This window comes from Harpia harpyja, chromosome Z (assembly GCF_026419915.1).
Source record: "Harpia harpyja isolate bHarHar1 chromosome Z, bHarHar1 primary haplotype, whole genome shotgun sequence".
Classification (NCBI taxonomy): Eukaryota; Metazoa; Chordata; class Aves; order Accipitriformes; family Accipitridae; genus Harpia; species Harpia harpyja.
Window position 1 is genome coordinate 25,321,376 of NC_068969.1, and position 23,820 is coordinate 25,345,195.

At 43.4% G+C, this 23,820-nt stretch overlaps 1 protein-coding gene across 4 annotated transcripts in view; it reads right to left on the reverse strand.

The window, feature by feature from the left end:
• The window catches only part of FGD5 (FYVE, RhoGEF and PH domain containing 5), a 117,079-nt gene that overhangs the window by 60,661 nt on the left and 32,598 nt on the right, over positions 1–23,820 (reverse strand). For all 4 annotated transcript variants that reach the window (XM_052776689.1, XM_052776686.1, XM_052776688.1 and 1 more), the window contains exon 3: positions 9,181–9,310. In XM_052776689.1, the coding sequence (XP_052632649.1) occupies positions 9,181–9,310 (130 nt within the window). The remainder of the gene's footprint in view (positions 1–9,180; positions 9,311–23,820) is intronic.

Consider the following 23,820-nt stretch of genomic DNA (forward strand, 5'->3'; position numbering starts at 1 on the left):
CAAGATGCCACCTTTTTAGTAATCGCTATTCCCTGCAGCCAGTCCTATGCCCAGCCCTGCGGTATGGTTCCTTCCCAGTTCCCACTTCAGAAGCTGCACTCCAGGCCTCACTGCATGCCTCTGCTTAGCAGATGGAGGCCATGCAGCCATGTGGGGACCCTTGGCTTTCTGCTTCACTGAGTCTTGTCTCATAACCTCATCACCCCATCCTCCCCAAAACCAAATGCTTAATAAAATGATTGCAATATACAGTCTGAAATTGCAATATATAAGTGAAATATCTCCCTGTTCTCTCCACTCTGAAAAACACGCTGGTGCCGGAAAGGTTGCAAGCACGAAAGCACTTGAACCAGGTTAGGAGCTTGTACAATTGCTACAGCTCAGCTGATCAGTATAACTTGCGAAGCAAAGGTGATACTGTGCAATCATCTCTCTGTTGGCTAACAAACTGAGCCCTACAGCCCTCCTCCAAATGGATACCAAGTTTACTGATGGAAAACTAAGACCTAGAGATGACTTGTGACTTGCTCAGAGTTTCTCCTTCTCCAACAGCTGATGTTTCCCAATGTATAATGAAGCACACCACCATCAGAAAGCTTTTGTTTAGAACAGTAAAGACCTAAAAGCCTGCAGCTCTTTACAGAGCACACATGTGAGCACAGCTGAAGTTAAGTACTACTCTTAGGTAGTTCAAACTGGGAAACTTTAGGTTTCATGTCCTTTTTGTGCCTTCTGATAGAACAAACATTTGAGCTGAGAAAGGGCAAGTAGTGAACAGTGGAGGAAGGTGGCTAATGGCCCATGTTGAGTGTGTTAATGTGCTATTTAACTGTTGCAGGATTCCCTTCTCTACGTGGTAGTGATTCCATTAATGTAAGGATGATGTCTCCACACGGAGTCATTTATATGCTCAGACTTAGTTCTGAGCAATGCCAAGGCATCTGACGTGGGCCCTAACAGGCCATGCTTTGATTAGATGGTGCTTTGGTGACAGTGCCAGTCACTCCCCTCTGAGCCCAGTGCCAGCTCTCAGTTGTGCTGACCCAGCTGTTTGCAGGACCTTGATCAGAACCAGACTGGTGTCCTGATGCAGCTTAAAAAATTGTGGGGCTGGGGGAAAATCTGCCTCCATGGGGCTGTAATGGGTTTGTATGGCCTAAGAGCAGCACAAGTAGATCACAGAACAGTTTACTAAAACTGAAGCATTAGTACTGTGCAAGCCACTCATCTGGAGTACTCAGGAAGTAACCCTACGCATTTCAAAACCAGCATAACTAGTCAAGACATAGAAGCATCAGCTCCATTCTTGTGTGTGCCACTGGCTTGCCATGCTGACATGGACAAACTGCATCTCTTCGTGCATTTTCCTGTGTGTGTGTCTTATTTCGCAGACTCCTCAGGGTAGGTGCATTGTAGCTGGATGGTACCTAGCACAAGACTGCTACTGTCACAGTCAGAGGCTGACAGCAGTTTGCAAGCTTCAGCCTCTGAGCTGAATGACTTCATAATGTCCCTTTTGTAATTATTATGAACTATGTAGCAGTTCACAGTGATGTCACATTGGTGCCAACAGTAAACTGAGGCATTACAAGAACAAGTGACTTTTTCAGGCTGGCTCTGTGAATCAGTGAGAGAGAAGGAAAAGCAGTCCACATCTCCTATCTCCCAGGCCCCTTCCTCGAAGAGCTGGATTGCAGCACTCCTGGGGAATCTGTGTAATTATAAAAATCAAGAGCTGTCCCTTGAAAGGCGTCTGAATTAGGTGCTTCCTCAAGGCATACAAATCTGTCATTCCCAACTCCAGGACATGTTTCAAGGGGGTGGGGTTTGTGTGTGTGCATGTGTGTGTGTTTTAGTATGTGGAGGTTAAAGGTTTGCAAAATAAAATGGTTAATGGAGTCTGGAAACCAACCCCACCCAGTGGAAATGGATGAGGAGTAGTAAAGGCAGTTTTAGGTACTGCTGCCATGAGACAGTAGCCACCCTGCTTATTGTGAAACCTTTGTGGCTAAGCTTAGTATTCCCTGTTTGTGTGGGGCACAGGTCCCATCCATCTGCCATACTGGGTTGCTGCCCCCCTTTTCATCTACCACCTTTTATTTTGATACCTGGGAGAACGGTGGAGCATCTTACCTCCAGTGCTGCCTTCTCACAAATACAGCATTAGGAATCATTTCTGTATGAAGTTCCCCTTCGTGCCCCGCCCCCCAGCACACCACCACATAATGGTAATGAGCACCCCTCCAGTCTGGCTAGGATTAGATGTATTAAACCTAAAGTCCTAAATGACTAGCCAGAATGCTTTGGGTTTTCATTGGCATAAAATCCAGTCACATCTGGTCTGAATTCCCTTTCTTTTATACAATTTTGCTCTGGTTACATGCTGTTCACCTCACTACAGACTTTCACATTTTGCCACCAGGGTAAGATTACATCTCTCATATGCTGGCTATATACAGTTCCTTGTAACATATTGCTGGTTTTAGACTAAACTCGACAGTATTTGTGTACAGATTTGTTTACTTTTACATTTTCCATACAGTTAACTGGCAGACAGATCTGTGTTCTGGATGGAAGAAATGTCTTTATGTTCCAGCTATGGCTTTACTCCTTGTCCTAGGATTTGTAGTAATTTATTTCATGAGTGCTTTATAGACTATAATTCTTACTGGTATTCACCCAGATTAATCACGTTCTTTTCTTATTATTCTTCAGAGATTCCCTTCAGTTCTTCGGATCAAAGTCCCTCCTGTGTTACAGACCAGTTTAAGAGAGCGTTTTTAATTGTTCCTTTGCCTAGTGGCTTAATGTAGGGTTTGCTATATGTCATTCCTAACTATAACAGAGTTCTTAGAATAGCTGATACCGCTACAATATTCCTAGGACCCTGTTTACCCAGCCACTGCTTTCTCCTTCAAAGGCACCCTGTAAAGGAAGACTCAGCCTCATCACTGTGGTGCAAATTGTGCAATTGATTGCAGTCTAAATGCCTTCCATTGACTGTTGGGGTTATTTTTAAGCCTGTTACTTTGTTTGATCAGCATACCTTTAGCAGGTGTGTGCCACAGTCTGGATTAAGCAGCATGATGGAAATAGCTCTTGAAGCCCAGTCCAAGGCAACACATTTTATAGTGCTGTGATAGGACCATCTGCACAGCTCTCTGCAAGATGCTGGAAAAATGAATTCTTAAATTGGCGGATGGGGTCCTGCCCCTTACCGATCCCCACAGAACTCCAAACTGGTGCTTCATCTTCCTGTATTTCTTCAGAAAATTTTCACGCCACCATGGGGCCTTTGCTGCATCTCCCTGCTGTGATTTGTCCTGCAGGTGTTTGCCCTTCCCCAAGCCTAACCTATTGCCCCAAGTAGAGCTGTTAATGTAGCGGTAGGAAGGCAGATGCATTCCTGTTACTATCATCTCAGTGAATCCCTTGAAAGGCTTGATCTTCCCACAATGAACCTAAAGGCTAGCACCTAGCTTTCTGCCTTGCCTGCAAGTTTGATCTCTAATCTGCATCAGATGTTTTTTTCTCCTCTCTGGATCGAGCATAAAAATCACTCCTCCCTGCTGGTTCCTTATCTTCAGCCAGACGGAGGGTTAGGTGTGACAAAAGAAATGTCTTGGGGGTCCCTTCAGTTTTGTAACAATTGGAGGTTGTAGGACGTTAGTGACAAAAGGGATCAACTGGCCAGAAGATCCAGCCCTAAAAAGTACCTACAAGAAAGGAACTGTGTGAAGACTGTTGCATGAAGATTCTGACACTAAAGTGAGAGGCTCAAGACATGGAGGGGTAGCTGATGATCCAGCATGTGCAGCATCTTCCTCAAACTACTGAGGCAATTAAAAAACTCAGATCATAACCAGCAAGAGGTGAAACCTACCAGCATGTGTTGATTTTAATCCATTTCAAACCATGGAGCTGAGCTTCTCAAAAGTAGACTTTCAAGATTATATTGTCTCTATTTCTGATCTTCTTTTTAAAACTGGAAATTCTGAGACTGCTACAAAAACTAAGTTTTGCCAAAGGGAATTCTGTTTGAAGTTGGTGTCTAGTCAAATCTGAACTATTAAGCTCATTTTGCCTTTAATTCCTTTAATGCTTATTAGCTGGGTGGGTTCAAGATGGATTTATCTGTTTTTAGCAGTAAAAAAAAAAATCACAAAGTTCAGGTTTGAATCCACCTCAATGATGAGAGGAAAAATCTGGGGTTCTACATCCTGGATTTTGAGCATTTGTCTAGTGAGTGAAGGCTCAGAGGTAGGAGATAAAGAGAAAGTCCTTTTATTTGATACAAGTTTTTTGTTCCTAACTGGAATCCCTAATTCAATTTTTTTTTTCTGTAGGCAGCTCAGATGCCATCATATAACCTTGAGATCCCAGTACAGAAAAGCCATGTGTCACCTTCTGATAAACTGGGAGGGGTTTAATTAAATGAACATATATAAAAGACACATGAATGAGAAATGGCGCAGGAGCTCTTCCAAATCAGCTTAGCAGGAGGAAAAAAAAGAGTGAATCTCCATCAGTAGTGTAAGTGAAGGGCATAGCTTTTTATAGTGTAACCAAGTAGAATCACAAAGGTTGAGAAAACTTACAGCATCCCCTGCGTCTGAGTTCTCTAGGTTGTTATCATATGCCAGCCGACTGAAGAGAAGGAAATCAAGTGCTTATTTTACCAGAAAGAATCAATTTTCACTGTTAGTCTTATACAGAGGAATCAAAACCACCAGGTGACTTCTGATGACAAATGCTCATCTTCTCAGGGTCTGAGGTACTCCCAGTGGAATGAAAGCAAAAATTCAAAACCCATCTCCTGTTTTATACTATTTTATACATTTTTATACTGGCCCCATTCCAAATAGGTTTTTAGTAATAAAAATTCCTGTAACACAATAGAGATGAAAGCGCCTCTTTGTTTGCTCTTTAAAATAAAGCTGATAATGTAAAAAATACCTCAACATATATTATTGGCTTTAATTGAAATTGTTTACAGAACAGGGGTTCCAGCAGGCCCTAAAAATTTTGCCACATTTGTGTGAATCTGGTCCCCAGGAGAACAGGGATTCAAAGGAGATGAGCTGTTGAAACAATACCAGGAAATGTGTGTACAAAGCTAATTTTTTAAATTATATTTACTTACAAAAATGAGCCTTAAAAAGAAACATCAGAGGAAAAAAATCTGCTGCTGACTGAAAGTCTTGCAATTCTCCAGCAAGCAGGCTAGGAGAAAGCAGGTGAGAAAAACGAAAGCACGTTGCTTGCATTCTGGTACAGGAATTAATTCATGACAATGAAAGGCAGCAAGTAGAATCCAGATCAATGCAAATGAAAGTCATAACTCTGAACGCAGGGAGGAGATTTTATCATCTAAGCAGTTTCATGCCTTTATTTAAACTAAGTTTCCCTGAGAAGGAGAAAAACAGAAATCAAACCAACAAACCTAAGAAGGTTCTTTTTTTGCATGTGCGTATGTGTTTTTTAAAATCCAAATTCAGCTCTTAGTAGGCCAGCCCCAAACAGTTGTTTTAACAAGATTAGCTCATTTTGAAATCCATGGTACTATTTTTGGCATCCAGACCAACATGCCTCTGCCAGTTCTCCCCAAGTGACAGTGCTTCTGAACTCTTTCATGTTGTACAGCCACTCTGTGTTGTCCTGAGGATTTTGGTCCAAGAGATGCATCACTTCATCAGGGAGCTGGACAAGTTCTTTGTGCTTTGTCACTACAGAGACAGGTTTTGACAGGGCAGCTAATGTTCCCTTGGCACCCAGAATATTTGCGTGAGAAGACAATAAAAGAAGGCAGGAGCAGTAGGGTAGGAAAAACAGTCCTCTGTCAGTCCTCTGTAAAGACACCGGTGCTTTCTGAGACAAGAGCTGTGGACAGATGGCATTTATCCTGTTCACTCTTAATTACAGTGAACTGGAAGCCCTTGTCTCTGACAGAGAATATGCAGCGTGGGCTGCATGAGACATTGGAAGATTCCTGTATCACTATTATTCTGTGGCTGGTATGGGCGAAAGACAACAGTTAATAGAGCATCCTTCATGTCAGAACCCTGTGCTGACTGTTTTCCCTAGGAAATTGGGTCTTCCCTGGCCATCTTTTAATTATTGCTTCACACAGCCTGCAGCAGTGATGCTGAGGCTGTTACAGAGTAGCAAGAGAGTCCTGATGCTAGGTGGCCTCTGACTACCCAGATCAGGTGTCTCCTTTAATAGACTGGGTCCTGGGGACAGCTGGGACACACAGGGTTTGATAGGATGGTTCCCAGGACCCCCTTAGTCTGTCCAAAGTGATGCCTGCCCTAGTGAGGCTACAAGAACAAAGACGCTCAAAGGTGTCTCAGTGCCACTTTCATCTCTAGATCTTTTCTTGGTCCCACATACAAGCACAGCCCCCTGACTTGGCTTACTAAGCAAATGGCTTATCCAGGGATGAAATTACTGCTGCTCCAACATCTTTTTAGAGTCTGCAGCTAGAGCCCAGTAGATTGCAGAGTGGCTAATCTTCCTACCGCCAGAATTATAACAGGCAGATCAGATTATGTCTTAATTTCCTGGCCTGCTTCTTGGCAGGGTAAATAGCCATGTGCACTAATTCATCAGCCAGCTTGGAAATATGGCCTGTACTCAGATGGAGTTGTTTTAAGACAGCTCCCCAGGAGCTTGTGGAACTCTGGTCCCGTGTACTGTGATCCTTGCTGACAATTAGCTTGGGAAGCAAACACCAAGCAACCAACCAGACCTGTTCTGATGTTCTCTATCAGGCGTGTGCAGACATTTAGTTTGTGTTCGCCTGAAGAGTGGGAGGGATACCTCCAGTTAGACTCTGAAGCACATGCTTGTTCTCTAAGTGCTGCCTTCTTCTGTGACAGCTACACAGTGTGGTTACCCCAGCACAACAGAACAATTAAAATGCATGAGATGCTATAAGGGAGACATTTAGAAAACCATCATTTCCTTGTGTCTTGAGTAAAACACTACAAAAATGGCAATAAAATTGGTTTTAGCAGCCTTGAATTTGCTTCCAAGTGCATAGTGATTGCATGCATTTCCCTTGTGAACTCAAGTCACAATTTTGTTGTCACTTCTCCACTGGCATCACAACTAAGAGATGCTGAGAAACCTGACCAGCTTAGATAACACAGTAGTGTATGCTCTATAAATGCTAGCGGTTTGTCAGCTAACTAATAGAACTGAAAAGAAAAATATTTTTCATTTAACAGGGAATGTAAAAAATTTAAAGGCTTTTCCCTTTCCAAAACAGTGTGAAAACAAACAACAAAAAAAATTTCATGAATCTCACAGGAAAAAAGATAAGGTTGCTTGCAACTTTCATTTGTTTCATGTCAGCAGGGAGATCAAACCACAGTCTTTCCCACTGGTAGCAGAGGCAGCTGAGCACCCTGCAAGGTAGACCTAAAAGTGATACAGCATACAGGGAAATCAAAGGAAGCTATTTTCCCTCAGAGATTAGAGCAACAGCAATTTCATTTGCCCTTCACAGTCATTCTGCTTGCAGTTTCTTTTTCTGTTTCTCAAGAACTGGTGTCCTGGTAAGGAGAAAATTTTGTTCCCCTCTCTCTACACCTGCCCTTAAACAAAGCTTCACATTCTGGAAATGCCTGAAGAGATCTGATCTTCCTAGAATCAATATACTTATGCTTGTCCTTGACAGAGTTGACCCTTACTCAGCCATAATTTGTTTTGGAGGGGCATCTGCACAGACTTTTGCAGGCTCTGACACATGCCCATGACCAGACACAAGCCATCTACAATCAGGAAGCCACATCACTCGGAGACCAGGCCAAAATGAATGGCAGAGAGAGGTGTAGGAAATCAGGATTTGTTATTTTCCTATGTAGCCTTAGTTCCTGGGGCTCAAACTGGAAGGCTTCAGAAGAACATACCCATTTGTTGCATGCATACCAAATGGACTATGCACTGGGTGCTTGTACTCAGAGACACGATGTTAGATTGTTAGGTTCATGTTAGGTTTTAAGAACACACACACACAAATTTCTGTGAAAAGCAAAGACAAATTTGTGCCTAAAACTGCTCGATGCCATTTTTTTAACAACTGCACTGTTAGTCAGCTTACTGGAGGCTAAAACAGACTTGTATGGTCTTAAGCTGTGGTCACATTTCCATGGTCTTCTCCATAATTTGTTTAAGACCTGTTTTATTCATCAGAAGTCAGTAAAATAAACCCAAACATAAGTGCATTTTCCCATGATGAGAGAATTTTGAGATGGCAGAGTGCTATTAGATAATTTACTCCATCTCCCAGCCAATGCAGAAGTGGTCCCAATAATGTATTTGTCATTGTTTTATTCAATGTAGTTTTAAAATTCACAAGATTGCAGCTAAATCCTTCTTCTGAGTGAGACATTTTTGCTGACATTCAAGTCAAGCCTTTCCTGCTGCCTGTGTTGCTTCCACTGTCCATCTTAGGACTGTAGTTCTTTGGTTTTGCTATATGCTATAGGAGTACTGTGTTCAGCTCTGGGGTCCCCAGCATAAGAAGGACATGGAACTGTTGTAGCAAGTCCAGAGGAGGGCCACTAAGATGATCAGGGGGCTGGAGCACCTCTGCTATGAAGACAGGTTGAGAGAGTTGGGGTTGTTCAACCTGGAGAAGAGAAGGCTCCCAGGAGACCTTATAACAGCCTTCCAGTACCTAAAGGGGGCCTACAAGAAAGCTGGAGAGGGAGACTTTTTACAAGGGCATGTAGTCATAGGACAAGGGGTAATGGCTTTAAACTGAAAGAGGGCAGATTTAGATGTAAGGAAGAAGTTCTTCCTTGTGAGGGTGGTGAGGCACTGGAACAGGTTGCCCAGAGAGGTTGTGGATGCCCCATCCCTGGAAGTGTTCAAGGCCAGGCTGGATGGGGCTTTGAGCAGCCTGGTCTAGTGGAAGGCATCCCTGCCCATGGTGGGGGGTTGGAACTAGATGATGTTTAAGGTCCCTTCCAACTCAAACCATTCTATGATTCTATGATATGATTCTATAGGGGTAAATTGTTGCTAGTGCACCGGGGGAGTAAAGGATTGATGGCTCTGACATTTCTAAATGAGTACCAGGCAAAGAGCAGAGAGAGTTGAGAATCCACATTCTGCAAATTGTTTCTCCCTCTCCAGGTTTCATGCATTCCCCATTTTCAGTTCTTTTACCTTGTTGATGAGGCTGGGATCACCCGGGCTGCTCTCGTCATCTTCTGAACTCTTCTGTTCCTCATCTGATGTGACGACCTCCATCGGTATCACAGAGACTGGGCACACCTTATAGGGCTCAGTGTAGGCACTGCAGAGAGAAAGAACAGACCAGCTCACTGGTGTTATTCCCAGCGCTACTGCTCAGACATAACAAATGCACACATTGCCCAGAGTTAACCAGTCAGGGGGCAGGGAATCCCTGCAGACCTGCTAGGCTTGGAAAGTGAGATTTCTCAAGCTCTGGTTTTTTGCTGCCAGGTTCAATAGCAATCATTTAGGCAAGTAGAAGGATCTGGAAGGAGCAGTGGGAAGTTACTGAACTTGTTCAAGCTTCCCCAGAGGATCAATGTTCTGGCTCAGTTTGGAGCAAAATGTTCATACTTAGTTGCAGCCAGAACTGCATTGTTCCTCCCTAGTCTACCCCTCAAAATGGATGTAATAAAATCACACTAACATCTCAGTGCTCATTAAAAATGGAACTTAGAAATTGTAACAATAGTTTTGCTGGGAAAACATCAAAAGGATGAGAAAAGTATAATTGTAATACCAATGGCATCAATTAAAGCACAAGGTACTCAGATCCCAGAATCCTTGAGTTGTTTCAAGCGAATCTGAATTCAGCTCCAGAAACCCAGAGAAAGTCATGCGATAAGAGTACTGGATCTGGTGTGTAATACATGCCAGTGGCTTCCCAGCATTTTCTTTTAGAAAAAAAACCATTTTTTAAAAATTAAAATTGCTAGTTATTTCAAAACCTATACAAAGCGTGACTAGAGGTAGGTCTCCAGACAGTGTCTGCCCTTTGCCTTAGAAAGGTGTCTTTTATTGCTGATCTGAATATGCCTAGCTCCAAATTCCGCATACTGGATCTTGTTAAACCTTTGCCTGCTGAATTGGAGGCAGTCTTCCCAATTTTATTACTGTGCAGGTACTCACATGCTGTATTCAGGTTGTCCCTTCATTTTGTCTTTCATATATGAAATAGGTGAAGATCTTGGTGTCTTACTATGTCATGCCTCCTATCATTTAATCGTTCTAAAATCTCTGAACTTTATCCAATTATACATTAGCATCATCCCATTTACTAACCATTTTAGCACCAGTTTTTACTACCAGCCAGTTTTAGTACTGGTCTTGGTACTGCAACACAAGACTCAATATTCCAGCACTGGCAAAAGAAGTGCCAAGTATACCAGTGGTAACACCCATCTATTCCTACCTGACTTTACTGTGTTTTTACATTCAAGGATCAGATCAGTATTTTTGGCCACAATATCATTCTGGGAGCTTATATACAGCTTATACACCACAATGGCCCCAAGCCTTTTACATTTCCAGGGGTAGGTTCCAGCATTCAGCCAACAGGGCAAGTCTGTTGTCTTGAGAAACAAAATCTGACATCTCCATGTGTTCCAGTAGACATCTTGGCCAACCAGGTCGGTCTGTAATGTGGGCCTGGCTTACTCAGTGTATATGATTTCTTTAGTTCTCATTTCCTCTGAAACATTATTCATTTGCTTTCACAGCACTGCCTCATCTCTTTATTTTTCTTTGATCTCCCACTTGGGGATCCCAGATGTGAAAAAATCCAAAGCTTCAAAGCCAATGCTAGAGTGACAGGATGCTGGGCAAAGATGGGTTAATGTAAGTGGGAGGGCAATGAAGAAAGAGACTCCCAAGGCCACTGGCCAGACTCATATTTCCTTTCGGAAGGGAAACTCCCTACGTATCTGCATTCACTTCCAAGCTGCAAAGAGGACTCTGTGTCTCCCATGCAGGTGCAGCTGCCAGCCTTTCTTTTATGCCGCCAGCTTTTCCCTCATGCACAGAGTCAAGGAGCTCTCGCAAGATGCCCAGTGCATTTGCCATGGCTGGGCGAAGGGCCAAGCAGCGGCACTGTTCCTCACCATTGTCTTCTCTTGTTTATTATTAGTGTCTGCAGTTTTTCAGTGTGGGCGGCATCACAGCACTTCCGAAAGCCTGCCTAGCTACAACAACAAAGGGGCCTCAGCACGAGTGAAAGCAAGAGCAAGGCAGATACAGGAACAGCTCAGAAGGCTTATTAATAGTTTAGTCAGTCTCTCTCCTTACTTGCACAGCCCTTCTGCAATTTGTAATTGTTTGCCCCAGCAGACGTGAAATTAAGTCCCTCCCTCCCTCCCTCCCTCCTTTTCTCTCTCTCTCTGATAAATGACTACATTATGTTAATGTAAGAACACATTATAATTTGGGAAGAATGCCTCAGTATATTAGTCTGGTAATCATTATGAATGGCATTATTAAAGGCTCATACAGTAGCAAGACTTGCAATATTGCTAAACTGTTGCATGCACTTCATTTGTAGTAGGCCTGCAGTCCAGTGGCACTGGCTTGTGTTTAAAGAGAAGTCCCAAAATGTTACGGGTCTCATTTGCACATGGGATGGGCATAGGCATGTTTGTGCCACCCTCTCCATCCTGCGCTTCTCCAGTGTCGTGGTTTAACCCCAGCCAGCAACTAAACACCACGCAGCCGCTCACTCACTCCCCCCCACCCAGTGGGATGGGGGAGAAAATCGGGAAAAGAAGCAAAACCCGTGGGTTGAGATAAGAACGGTTTAATAGAACAGAAAAGAAGAAACTAATAATGATAATGATAACACTAATAAAATGACAACAGCAATAATGAAAGGATTGGAATGTACAAATGATACGCAGTGCAATTGCTCACCACCCGCCGACCGACACCCAGCCAATCCCCCGAGCGGCGAATCCCTGCCCCCCACTTCCCCGTTTCTGTACTGGATGGGACGTCACATGGTATGGAATACCCTGTTGGCCAGTTTGGGTCAGGTGCCCTGGCTGTGTCCTGTGCCAACTTCTTGTGCCCCTCCAGCTTTCTCACTGGCTGGGCATGAGAAGCTGAAAAATCCTTGACATTAGTCTAAACACTACTGAGCAACAACTGAAAACATCAGTGTTATCAACATTCTTCGCTCTGAACTCAAAACATAGCACTGTACCACCTACTAGGAAGACAGTTAACTCTATCCCAGCTGAAACCAGGACATCCAGCCACTCCAGCAGCACTCATGTTGTCACTTCTGAGACTGTTCTATATAGTCACAGAGCTCCTGGGCACTACACTTTTCCTGATACCCAGCATATGTTTCACTCCAATGAATCCACATACTTTCATCCATTTTATATGCCTACGCTCTTGTGGTCTCCTAGCAATCCTAGCTCCTGAAGACTTGAACTGTGCCCAGGAACTGGTCACCAGGTGAAGGTGCGCTGGGCAGCTTGGTATTCACTAATCCCACTGCCAGGTGCCTGGAGGAAAACACCAAGGATGCAGGGATAGGTGGCAGATGACTTCTGAGGCACAACAGGTTTTGGGAAATTTTATAAAAGGACAATATGGAGAGTAATTTTAATGCAGGGCAAGGTCTTACACACAGAACAAAGCCTTCAGGTATGCCCAAATAATTACCATAAGTGCATATTAAGTCTTTTATCTTAGTACAAGCTGCTGTGCACCCTGTGAAAATCACCTGGACATGTTTTAGCACTTTCCAAGAGACTATGTAGGTTGCTTTTGATGTTGGTATAAACTGCCACTATTGGAGGAACCTTGCAACTTGGTATTAGAGAGCAGAAAAATAAACTGCTTTATTAAGATAATAGAGTCACCAAGATTAATGAGATGTAACCACTGATCATGACAAGAGTCCACCTCTAATACTAGGGAAATAGTCCCAGCCAACTTTATGTACTGCAGTTCTTCTTAAGCAGTTTAATCTCCATTGATCACAGAACCACAGAATGGCTGAGGTTGGGAATGGAAGGGACTTCTGGAGGTATCTGGTCCAACCTCCCTGCTCAGGCAGGGCCTCCTAGAGCCAGCTGCCCAGGTCCATGTCCAGGCAGCTTTTGAATATCTCCAAGGATGGAGATTCCACAGCCTCCGGGGGCAGTACCTGTGCCAGTGCTCAGTCACCCTCAGAGTGAAAAAGTGTTTCCTGATGTTTGAGGGAACCTCCCGTGTTTCAGTTTGTGCCCACTGCCTGTGGTCCTGTCACTGGGCACCACTGAGAAGAGCCTGGCTCCATCTTCTTTGTACCCTCCCTTCAGGTATTTATATCCATTGATGAGATCTCCCCCCACCCTGAGCCTTCTCTTCTCCAGGCCAAACAGTCCCAGCTGCCTCAGCCTTTCCTCACAGGAGAGATGTTCCAGTCCCTTCATCATCTTTGTGGCCCTTCGTTGGACTCTTTCCAAGGTTTCCATGTCTCTCTTGTACTGAGGAGCCCAGCACTGGACACAGCACTCCAGGTGTGGCCTCACCAGTGCCGAGTAGAGGGGAAGGATCCCCTCCCTCGACCTGCTGGCAGTACTTTTTCTAATGCCGCCCAGGATACCATTATCCTTCCTCTGGGCACCTTGGTTTTAGGTGTCTGTGAAGTACCTTTCAGTGTGGTTTTGTAAAGAATAACCCTTTTATGGGCAAACAATAACCTAACTTTATAAAGCTATGGTAAAGCAGAACCACCGAATTAAATTGCAAGCTGCAACCCAGGATAACACGAGGAGAGAACTCTGTTGGACAAGACAGGGATTGCCAGCCCATTTCTCTCAGGACATGTGTCCAGATCACAAACCCCACAGTCACAGGTGGTACTTACTGGTTCCTAATGACAGTTTCTGAGAGCACCATTAGTACACAATCTTAAAAATGCACACAAACTGAGATGAGAAATTACTTTCTGTAAGAGGATACAGAAACACTGAATTAAAATAACAACTGTTGTATTTGAGAAGCAGCTCCATTTCAGGAACTGTGTGATCTTTGCCTATGAGTTTCTAACATGCTCTTGAATGAAAGACTCTGTGAAATTGTAAGATGATACAGGCTAGGAAAGAAAAGTGAAGTCATGGGTGCAATGATCTCATGAACCAAGAATGGAAATCATAGAATCATAGAATAGTTTGGGTTGGAAGCGACCTTTAAAGGTCATCTAGTCTGACCCCCCCTGCAATAAGCAGGGACATCTTCAACTAGATCAGGTTGCTCAGAGCCCCATCCAACCTGGCCTTGAAAGTATCCAGGGATGAGGCATCTACCACCTCTCTGGGCAATGTGTGCCAGTGTTTCACCATCCTCATCGTAAAAAATTTCTTTCTTATCTCTAGTCTAAATCTACCCTCTTTTAGTTTAAAACCACTACCCCTTGTCTTATTGCAACAGGCCCTACTAAAAAGCCTGTCTCCATCTTTCTTATAAGTGCCCTTTATGTATTGAAAGGCTGCAAAATCAGAGGATTCAGCTTATATTATCTCATGGCAGTTCTCTGCAGAGCTCAATGAAGTTATTCTAGAAGACTATCTGACAACTACATTCTGTCTTCCTGATACTGATTTGGACAGCATCATCTCAGGCAAAATCAAGTGAGCTCACTTAAGCAGTTAGAAAAACATCATTCAGCCCAATGCACATCCTGATAGAAATCCCAGAATTTGTTCAGCTATTTTAAAGTATATTGCAGGGAAATGCGGAAAACAGCTACAAGCAAAAGATTGTAATGCTGATGCTGCTTCTCTGCTGGTAACAGGAAAGTGCAGGTGGGATTTGTAAAGTAACCTAAGGAAGTTAGGCACTAAATTCCCATTGAATTCCAGTTCCTTTAAATATCTGGTAGTGCAAGCTTATACTGCTGAAGGTAATTTTAGCTAGTTTTGTGCTGAAATACTTAGCAATGTTCTTGTGGTTAGTTATGATATTTCACCTACTATGGTGTAAAGTAAAAGGAGCTAAGAACAGCCATGTTATCGTAATGTGGTTCAGTTGCAGAAACTTTGGAAACCACTCCATCTAGATCTGTCCATCCATGCTCTGAAACTGCTCTTGAAACACGTTTGGAACAGACAGTAGCTTTTCAAGGTGAATCCAGTGTAATTCTCAGCTGTCCTAGACATGCAGGAGACTCTCTTTAATGGGATACCAATGTCTTTTGACCTCTCTTGATTTCATATTTTCTTACCATCATCTGGGAACACTGAAAATGCTACATAGAATCATGGAATGCTTTGGTTTGGAAGGGGCCTTTAAAGATCATGTAGTCCAACCCCCTGCCATGGGCAGGGACATCTTTCACTGGATCAGGTTGCTCAAAGCCCCATCCAACCTGACCTTGAACACCCAATGATGGGGCATCTACCTCTTCGGTGGGCAGCCTGTTCCAGTGTCTCACCATGCTCATAGTAAAAAATTTCTTCCTTCCGTCCAATCTAAACCTACACTCTTTCAGTTTAAAACAGTTGCCCCTTGTCCTGTTACCACAGGCCTTGGTAAAAAGTCTCTCTCCATCTTTCTTGTAAGCTATTTTATAACTTAAGCCCCCTTTATATAGTGAAAGGCCACAGTGAGGTCTCCCCAGAGCCTTCTCTTCTCCAGGCTGAACAACCCCAACTCTCAGCCTTTCTTCACAGGAGAGGTGTTCCAGCTCCTTGATCATTTTTGTGGCCCTCCGCTGGACCTGCTCTAAGAGGTCCATGTCCTTCTTGTACTGGGGCCCCAAGCTGGATGCAGTACTCCCGGTGGGGTCCAAAGCCAGAGGTAATTAGTGTTTGCTCTCCATTTATTATTGCCTCCCAAACTACTTGCATGTTTCATGTAAGTAATTGCATTGAATGGGTTACTCCTAGTTTATCCCTGACCTCTCTGAGAAGATACTGCATGTCTCTGCATTGCTTTTGTTTTGGCTTCTGTGCTGCAGAATAAGGGATCACTTCATTCTGACTGCAATCTTGGACTTGTCATTACATTCACATTTAGGGCAACTGTTGAACCTGTAGAAGATGGGATCTCTGGGTAACTACAGTCCTCTGTAAACTTCCTTTGGTGCACTGCCAGAGTCCAGTTAGAGTCAAATTGTGCTGTTAACTAATTGTCTAACTGCATTTCCAAGTATGAAAATCCTGAGCTCTAACCATGACTTCTTTGTCATGATCAGTGGAGCCCTTAATTAATGTCTGGTTTATAACACAGAGAGACATTGGGTCCTTTGGATGCAAAAATATCTTGCTGTGTTTAAACCTCACACTTCAATTTGTTGCAACTCAATCAGATAAGAGCGTCACGAAATGATTGTAAAAGGAAGCGGTTCGTGTTCAGGCCTTAATTTCCTGATGTTCACAAATGTGGGAATTGGGTATTACATTCCCAGCCGCTAATAATGCTTAACCAGTAAGACATGATGTTACATCAGCTCTCTGTCTTCACTGCAGTTTGTAACCTCTTTTTCCACCAACTGTGGCCTGCCTCCTTCAAGGCAGGCTGCCCTGAGAAGTTAAGCAGTGTATTTGGGTCATACTCTGTAGCTCAGTGATTAAAATCTATATTCCACCCATCTGCCCCCAGCCCCCTATTCACCTGGCTGAGCCTTTCTGTAGTTCCCACATCCTTAATAATCTATCACTTAATTACACCATGAATCTAAACATGCTTTTAAGGTAAGGAGACCTATACAAGCTCACATGTAACCCATGTGCCGATGGGTATGAATTTTTTCAGGCATCTGCTTTTGTTTTGTTCTTTCCACAGAAGGAATGTTTTTTTGCTTTTATGCTTTCTCCTGTCATTTCCCTGACTCTGCCCTCCCTCCCTCCCTCTTTGAAAGAGTGAGCAGCAGGGGTTGCAACTTTGCTAGGAAAGCACGATGATCATGAGATTTTTCTTAGTCAAAAAGTTGGACAGACCCCATGAGATGTCTCCAGTATAATATCTTCATGACCAAGTGTCTTCTGCAAATGTCAGTGGCATTATTAGGAAGTCTGGTTAAGGGTAAGAATTCATTAACCAGCATAAGATATAAAGTGAGGCTGTTTCAGAGGAAGTGCTCTTTGATTTCTGGTGGAGGAGGGGCTGAGCAGTTCCTGATAAGAAAACCCAAGCAATTCCTTGTATTTCACAATGAAATGGGTCTAGAAGTGATGACAAAAGTCAGAGACAGGACAGAATATGGTAAACTACCTCCAAATCTGTGATTAGGTCATTGCAACTGGGGATGCAGGCCAGATTTCATAGTGATTGCCACCTTGACTGGGCAGGAACAAGTGGAGGAGTTTGACAGAAGGAGCGAAGTGTGAACAGGTACATCTGAAGACATGATCAGTAAAGACTGTAGTTATGCACCTCACCAGCTAGTCTCAGTGGTCTGACTTACAAACTTTGCTGCTTGCATAAACCTGGAACACAACAAATTGCTACTTGTTGTCCCAGTCACTTGCTATTTCATTTGCTTCTTCCCTTGAATCCAGATCAAGCAGGACTGTGCTACTCCCTGATAGCTGATTAGAAACTTACCTTCTGTCTTTTCTCAGACAGCCTATTCAGAACTGATACCAGCTGCTGCACTGAACCTACAGTAGCTTGAGCTGTCAGCGCTGCAGCGTTTCTCAGCTCAGCTGCCACCTGGTTGTTCCCTAGCACTTAATTAAGAAAGGCAAAATGTCTTGGTGTTGCCATCCCCACAGCACTGCGTATGTAGGGTTTGCCTGTGAAGCCATCAAGTCTAGAAACCCAGTACCGCAAGAAACCCTCATACTTTGAGGGCAGCAAAATACACACAGTGTATAAAAAAACCTTCCTGATCATTGTGGATAATCAGTATGGATTGGCCACAAGTCACCAAGATGGTTTTTTGGAAGCAACTACTATTTTCTTGTGCTGAATTGCAAGGAAAAAACCCACAACATCCCACAGCAGAGTTTTATTTGTTCTTTCACTAAGTTTATTGTCAGACTCCTGCAAAGAAAATGTCCCTCTAATGGGTCTGAGAATGTGGATAGATAAATAAATAGATCTGTCACAAAAGGGTATCTAACCTTCATTTTCCCTCTTATTCCTCCTGAAAGCCCAGTGTCTTTAAAGACCGGCCATAATAACATCAGTGTTTATTGAAACAACATGGTTGTTCATCAGCTACAGCAGTTTTCTCTTCCTCCCTCAGAGTTCAAATGGATCCTGGCACTTTGTGTGACTTGCAGGGCATATCTAAGTGCATATAAGATAACACCATGCCAAATTCATTATCTTAAACTACACCTGCAACAAGGCTAAGATTTTCTATAAAATTAACCATTATAATTATGCATATATAATCTATAATTATATATAGTAATATATATGAGTCATAAACGTTCAAAACCTTGTGTTTCTTTATTCTGCTAAATGATATTTTTCTTTAGCTCATTAAAAGCACTGCTAAATAAACTTACTGTAAGCAATAAACTTTAATGCAATGGAATATGCCAATAAAAATGTGGATGTGGAAAATAAGAGGAGAAATAGTCCCAGAGTTGGTAGTATCTCAATAGACACTGTAATCCCCAACTAATTCTCTTCCTTGTAGCAATGATATGGCTGAATGAGAGCAGATTGCAGACACATTATCTGCTGCTCCTCCAGCAATTGTCTGTAATCATTCCAAGAGTTAGCCAGCACAACAAAGGAAGCAATGGGCCTTCTGGGACAGTCTAACCTTAAATTGACTGAATAAATGCAGGAGGAGGCAGTGTAACAAAAGTCTTTTATTTAGCTCCAGTTACATTTATAATTAGCAGAGCTGCTGATAGGTATGGAGTAGGGAGAAGCTGTATAGATGCACTCTACTAGTTATCTATGTACCTTCACCTGTGAACACATATTGGTACATCTGGAAAAAGGTGTTCTGAAGTCTACAGACTCTCTGGTTATCCTGCCCCTATAGCGATGTTTATGTTTGACCTCAAAGGAAAAGGATCTGTGGACTGAGAGGAGGATGAAGCCGTGAAGGAGAGGGAAGCTGAACTGATCATTGTAATAGCACTAGCTCCTTTATTAATAAAGTCGAGACACAAGTCTCTACTACCTCTGATCCCTCCATAGCACAGGCTGGGACAAGTCTGCGCGCAGATGCTATGTGCATGGAAAGTGAGGGAGCACTGTGGAGATCCACAACAGGTGTGAGAGGTCACAGAACATGATTCACAGACTGACAAATACTATATTTTGTCTAGCTTGAATGTGCAATTCTCAGAGAGATACTTGCCCTTTTAATTCCACACCTATCCTTCAAATGACCTTGCAAATTCTACCCCATTCCTCAGCAATGATCACATGAATTCTTTAGGATTTTTAGAAGTTATTCAGTCAGCATTAGTGAGATGTAAAAATTTAACTGGGGGATTTAACAGTGGCAAAAGTACCCAGCCAAGGTTATTATAACAAAGGCCTAGGAAGACCATGTATTTTTGTTTGCATAACAACAAAAATGCCCTTGGCTGTATGCTCATCTCTTGGCCACACACACAAGTGATGTCTTGTTTCCTCCTTTAGAGTCACCAACTGCCTCAAAAAAAAAAAAAAAAAAGAAAGAAAAAAGCTGAGTTGGTGGAAATCTAAACTTAAGGCCTGTCACTTCCACTAAGTGATGTAAGTCCTCTGTACCAGTAAGGATCAGATTGCCTGCAGTTTGCTTTCAATGAATCTGTACATCAAGTGATGCATCCTAAAGAAAGGCTCATAAATCTCACTTGCTTTCTGCTTCATGGTCTATGCTCTAGCAGTGATCATGAGGGGAGAAAGGGAGTGCTCTTTACTGTAAGGTATTTATATTAATGTAACCCTGGAGCTCTCAGTTATGCTTTATGATACCTGTGGATTCCATCAAGAGGCTCTTTATACATCTGAAATGCAGCTGGTTAGGCTGTTAAGATGTGCTGGCAATGTCCCTTTGACTGCCAGTGCAGTAGGTCCATCACAGTGTCTACAAGGTATGATCATGTGTGTTGGGGCAGGCTTAGAACATATTTCTGCCTTGCAGCTGAACCTGCTCAGATGGTGTAAGTGCGCTAGAAATTTGTTGGTCAGTCAAGAGCAATTCAGCATCTCCCTGAAGCAGTGAGCATTTGTGTGGGGTTCAGATGTTGTGCAGTTTTAGTGCCACAGTGATTGCCTCCATGTTAATCATATGGGAGTGAGCAGGCCAGTGGGAGACTCCTGTGATTGGACCCATCCCCAGGGCAAAGCAAGTGTGATGTGGCCAGCGAGGACATCCAGATTCCCCCATCCCAGTTCCTGAGCACCTCCTTCATTTTCATGTGTCCCTTCAGGGACAGAGGACTTCTTCTAAAATTGGATTTCAGTATTCCAAAACGCAGTTTCTGGAGAAAGAGACTGAGTGGCTTATCATTAGTCACCAGATTGTAACACACAATCACCAGCCAGCCTGAGTTAGCTTCCTTGGAGTAAATTGGTTTCTTTTGGAAGTAGGTTTCAACATACTTTCAGTGTAAAGAATGGTAGGAACAAGGGCAGCACTTAAGGAACCTCTGCTGTGTTCATATTTGAACCAAACCCATAATTTGTCTCCATAAGGTATATACAGCATAAAGGATGGTCCAAGCTAATAATACTCAGAGGTCAGGGAAAAGATACCTTGCTTAATGATTTCCAAAAACAGAGTCCAGGGTGTGCTCGGGTTTTAAACATTGTGGCAGCATTCAGCTAATGACAACCGGATTACCTCCCTGCCTCTTCCCTGTTGTCTTCCACTCAACATCCCCAGTCAGTGCCAGGACAGAGAAAGAGAGAAGATTTGACACTAACTTTAACAGGATTTGAAAAGAAAAAAAAAAAGAAAAAAAAGGACAGAACCTTTTTTTCTAGAGAACTTGCTAATTTCTTTTCTTTGCATCTGTTGCAAACAGCAAATCAGATGATGCAACTTAATTACCACCAACATACTTGAAGGGCCAAAGAGCCCCCTCATTTATTTCCTGAAAATTTCTTATGGTTTCAAAAGTGCCTGCAAGTAAAGATCAAAGCAGTATTTGGTCCAAAATGTCACCACAAGATGAAGAAAGCAGTAGAAGAGGCTAGAAACCACATCCTTAGTCCCATTCCTACAGTGGAACAACTGCTATTAAAAGCTGGTTTTGCCACTAACTATCAACACATGGCTCACCATATTCACTGTTTCCACATAGTGCGAATAGGAAGCAAGTGAACTCTCCGGGTTTCTAGGGTAAACGCTGACTTCTGCTCTGCCTTTTGTGCGGTACATAATGTCTTTTTGTCTAGGATGTTTCATCCATTCATTAGCAAAACTGCAGTTCTGGATTGCTAAAAGACAATTCCTTCAACTCTGCTAAAGAGAGGCAGTGGTGTTGAGTTCAGTTAGGCCTAGATCCACCAAAGCTCTGAAATGAATGTCAGTTATGACCCTAAATATTTTCCTGTGTGTATTGGTGATTGCATTGGCAATTATTTGACCTGAGTCAGCAAAGCAGGTTTTTAGGAACTACCTGGGAAGGTACAAACAGATGTTCTCTCTCCATGGGGTACGTCTTCTACAAGTATAACCTCCCTGAAGCCAACTGAGTGGTGATGAGCTTGACACATCAACTCAGAATCAGATATGCTCATTTACAAATGACTAGTAAATTGCTGCCATAACCTTCCCATCCACAGACCCCAGCCTGTGCTCATTCTGACTTCTCTGTCATAGGGATCTTAGCTCATAACTGGATGTAACGTACTAGATGCAAGAGGGAGACCAGAATCTCACCTAGACACAGCCGGGTTAGGCAAAGCCCACATACATAAAATCCCCTCCATCCAGTGGGAAGGGGAAAAAACCCCCACCCCCAAAAAACCTTCTATTATTGGACCAAATGGATTGAATGCAACTTTCTTCTACATGCAGTATCCCTATACCTGGCTTTATTTCAAGCCATATGCCCAGCAGTTACTAGTTCAAACTCTGTCTTTCTCAGGCAGTGACATCCTTATTGCAAAAAATTAAAATCATATGAACTCAATGCAGTGATGGTTACTGGGGTGCTGAATGACCCTATTGTGTTAAAACTGCTTATTTATTTTCTTGTATCCATTTGTAAATGATTTTTTAAAATTCATTCTGCAAAAGGAAGGCTCATTACTGAAGGAAATTAAAGTCCAAATGCATTTAAAGCCAATAAAAGGAAATGCCTATTAGTGTAATATGTGATCAGCCAGTCAGTTCCCTGTTATGGCAGATCATCATGGCAAATATTGCAGCTGAAGTCTGAAAGGGGCAAGAAAGACATGATGTCTCCTAATAAGATACATAGCCTGACAAGGCAAGGTAACACAGGGATAATCGCATTTCACACGCTGAGGCATAAGCTGTTTGCCTGCCAAGGCCAGAAAGGAGTTCTTCCTGCCACAAACATTTCAATTTGAATTTTGCTCTTTCTTGCATTGGTGTGGTGCAGGATATAGGACAGGGTAAGAGGATTTTTGGTCAGGTGTGTAAGGCTTTTGCTCTGTTCTGAACAACTTTAGGGACAAAACTCTCCCACCTTCAACCACTGCTCCTAGAGGTGCTCACAGAACAATGGTGCTTGTGCAGGTCTAGTTCTGGAAGGGAGTGCAGGCAGTGAGCAGCACACAGGGGTTTGGGCTCCATCTCAGGGAATGTCCTCTGGCCCAGCCTGAGGCATTATAGGTAGGGGAGGGATAAGAGAAAGCCTGACAGTGAGGTTTCACTAGCCATGTCCCAGGTGTGCTGGGATGGATGGGCTGCTCTTGCTTTGAGGCACCTGCATAACCTGCACAGCCAATCCCAGCCACATGTACCCTGGGGCGCACCGCTGTCTGTGAGCACCACTATCCTCCCCAATCCTGCAGCTTTAAACCACTAGAAAAAACAAAGCAACAGTAAAAGTTGGACATGCCTGAAAACAAAACACTGCGTCCTTGGGCCTCGGACAAGTGGCACACCCCCTCCCTGCTCTCCCAGGTGCACTGGAGAGGCAGTAAGCTGTGCGGCCTCAGCTTGTGCTCAGCCTGGCCCTCCGGCCCTTGTCCTGCATTTCCTGTAAACAGGGAACACTTCCTCCCCAGAGATGACCTGGCAATGAACTAGTGAGGGCTGACGCTCGGCCGCACCGCACCCAACGCCCCACCATGCCAGAAGGCACAATGGGGTGGCTGATAATACATAATAGGTTATTAAAGGCAGCTCTGCCCTTTATAGACTCCCTTGAGCACATTATTTACATCGCATGTCAGCCACCACAAAGCTTTTACTTTCATTAAATCATTAGCTTCACAGGCACGCAGAACTTTTCTATCCAACAGCACCAGCAGAGGTTTTTCTTAAGGCATCAGCACAGCGCTTCTTATGCTTCTCTTTTTCTTCTTTCCCTTGCTAAATCACAGCCCTGTTGTTCTCCAGCACCCTATTGTTCCCCATCTCTGGTAACCTTTTGCTATGCTGAATCCTTGCAATGCTTGGAAACCTGAACTGAGGGGGGCAAAATGAAAACCCAAGTGCTTGGCAGTGGCAAAAGTCTCCGTTTTGTGCTGTGAAACTCTTCTTCCTTCCCAGACTGTGCAGGTCATACATCTGCATCATGTTGAAACTTTCCATACTGCACATCTGTCAAGGGACAGAAGATAACAAGGAAAACATCCACTAATTATCAGGATGAGTTTCAAGTGATTTGCTGAGCAACCCCTAGTCACAGCACAAATGGCTTCTGACAATGAAAGCACTCAGCACTTTTGCCCTATTCTCCTCTATAAAATGAC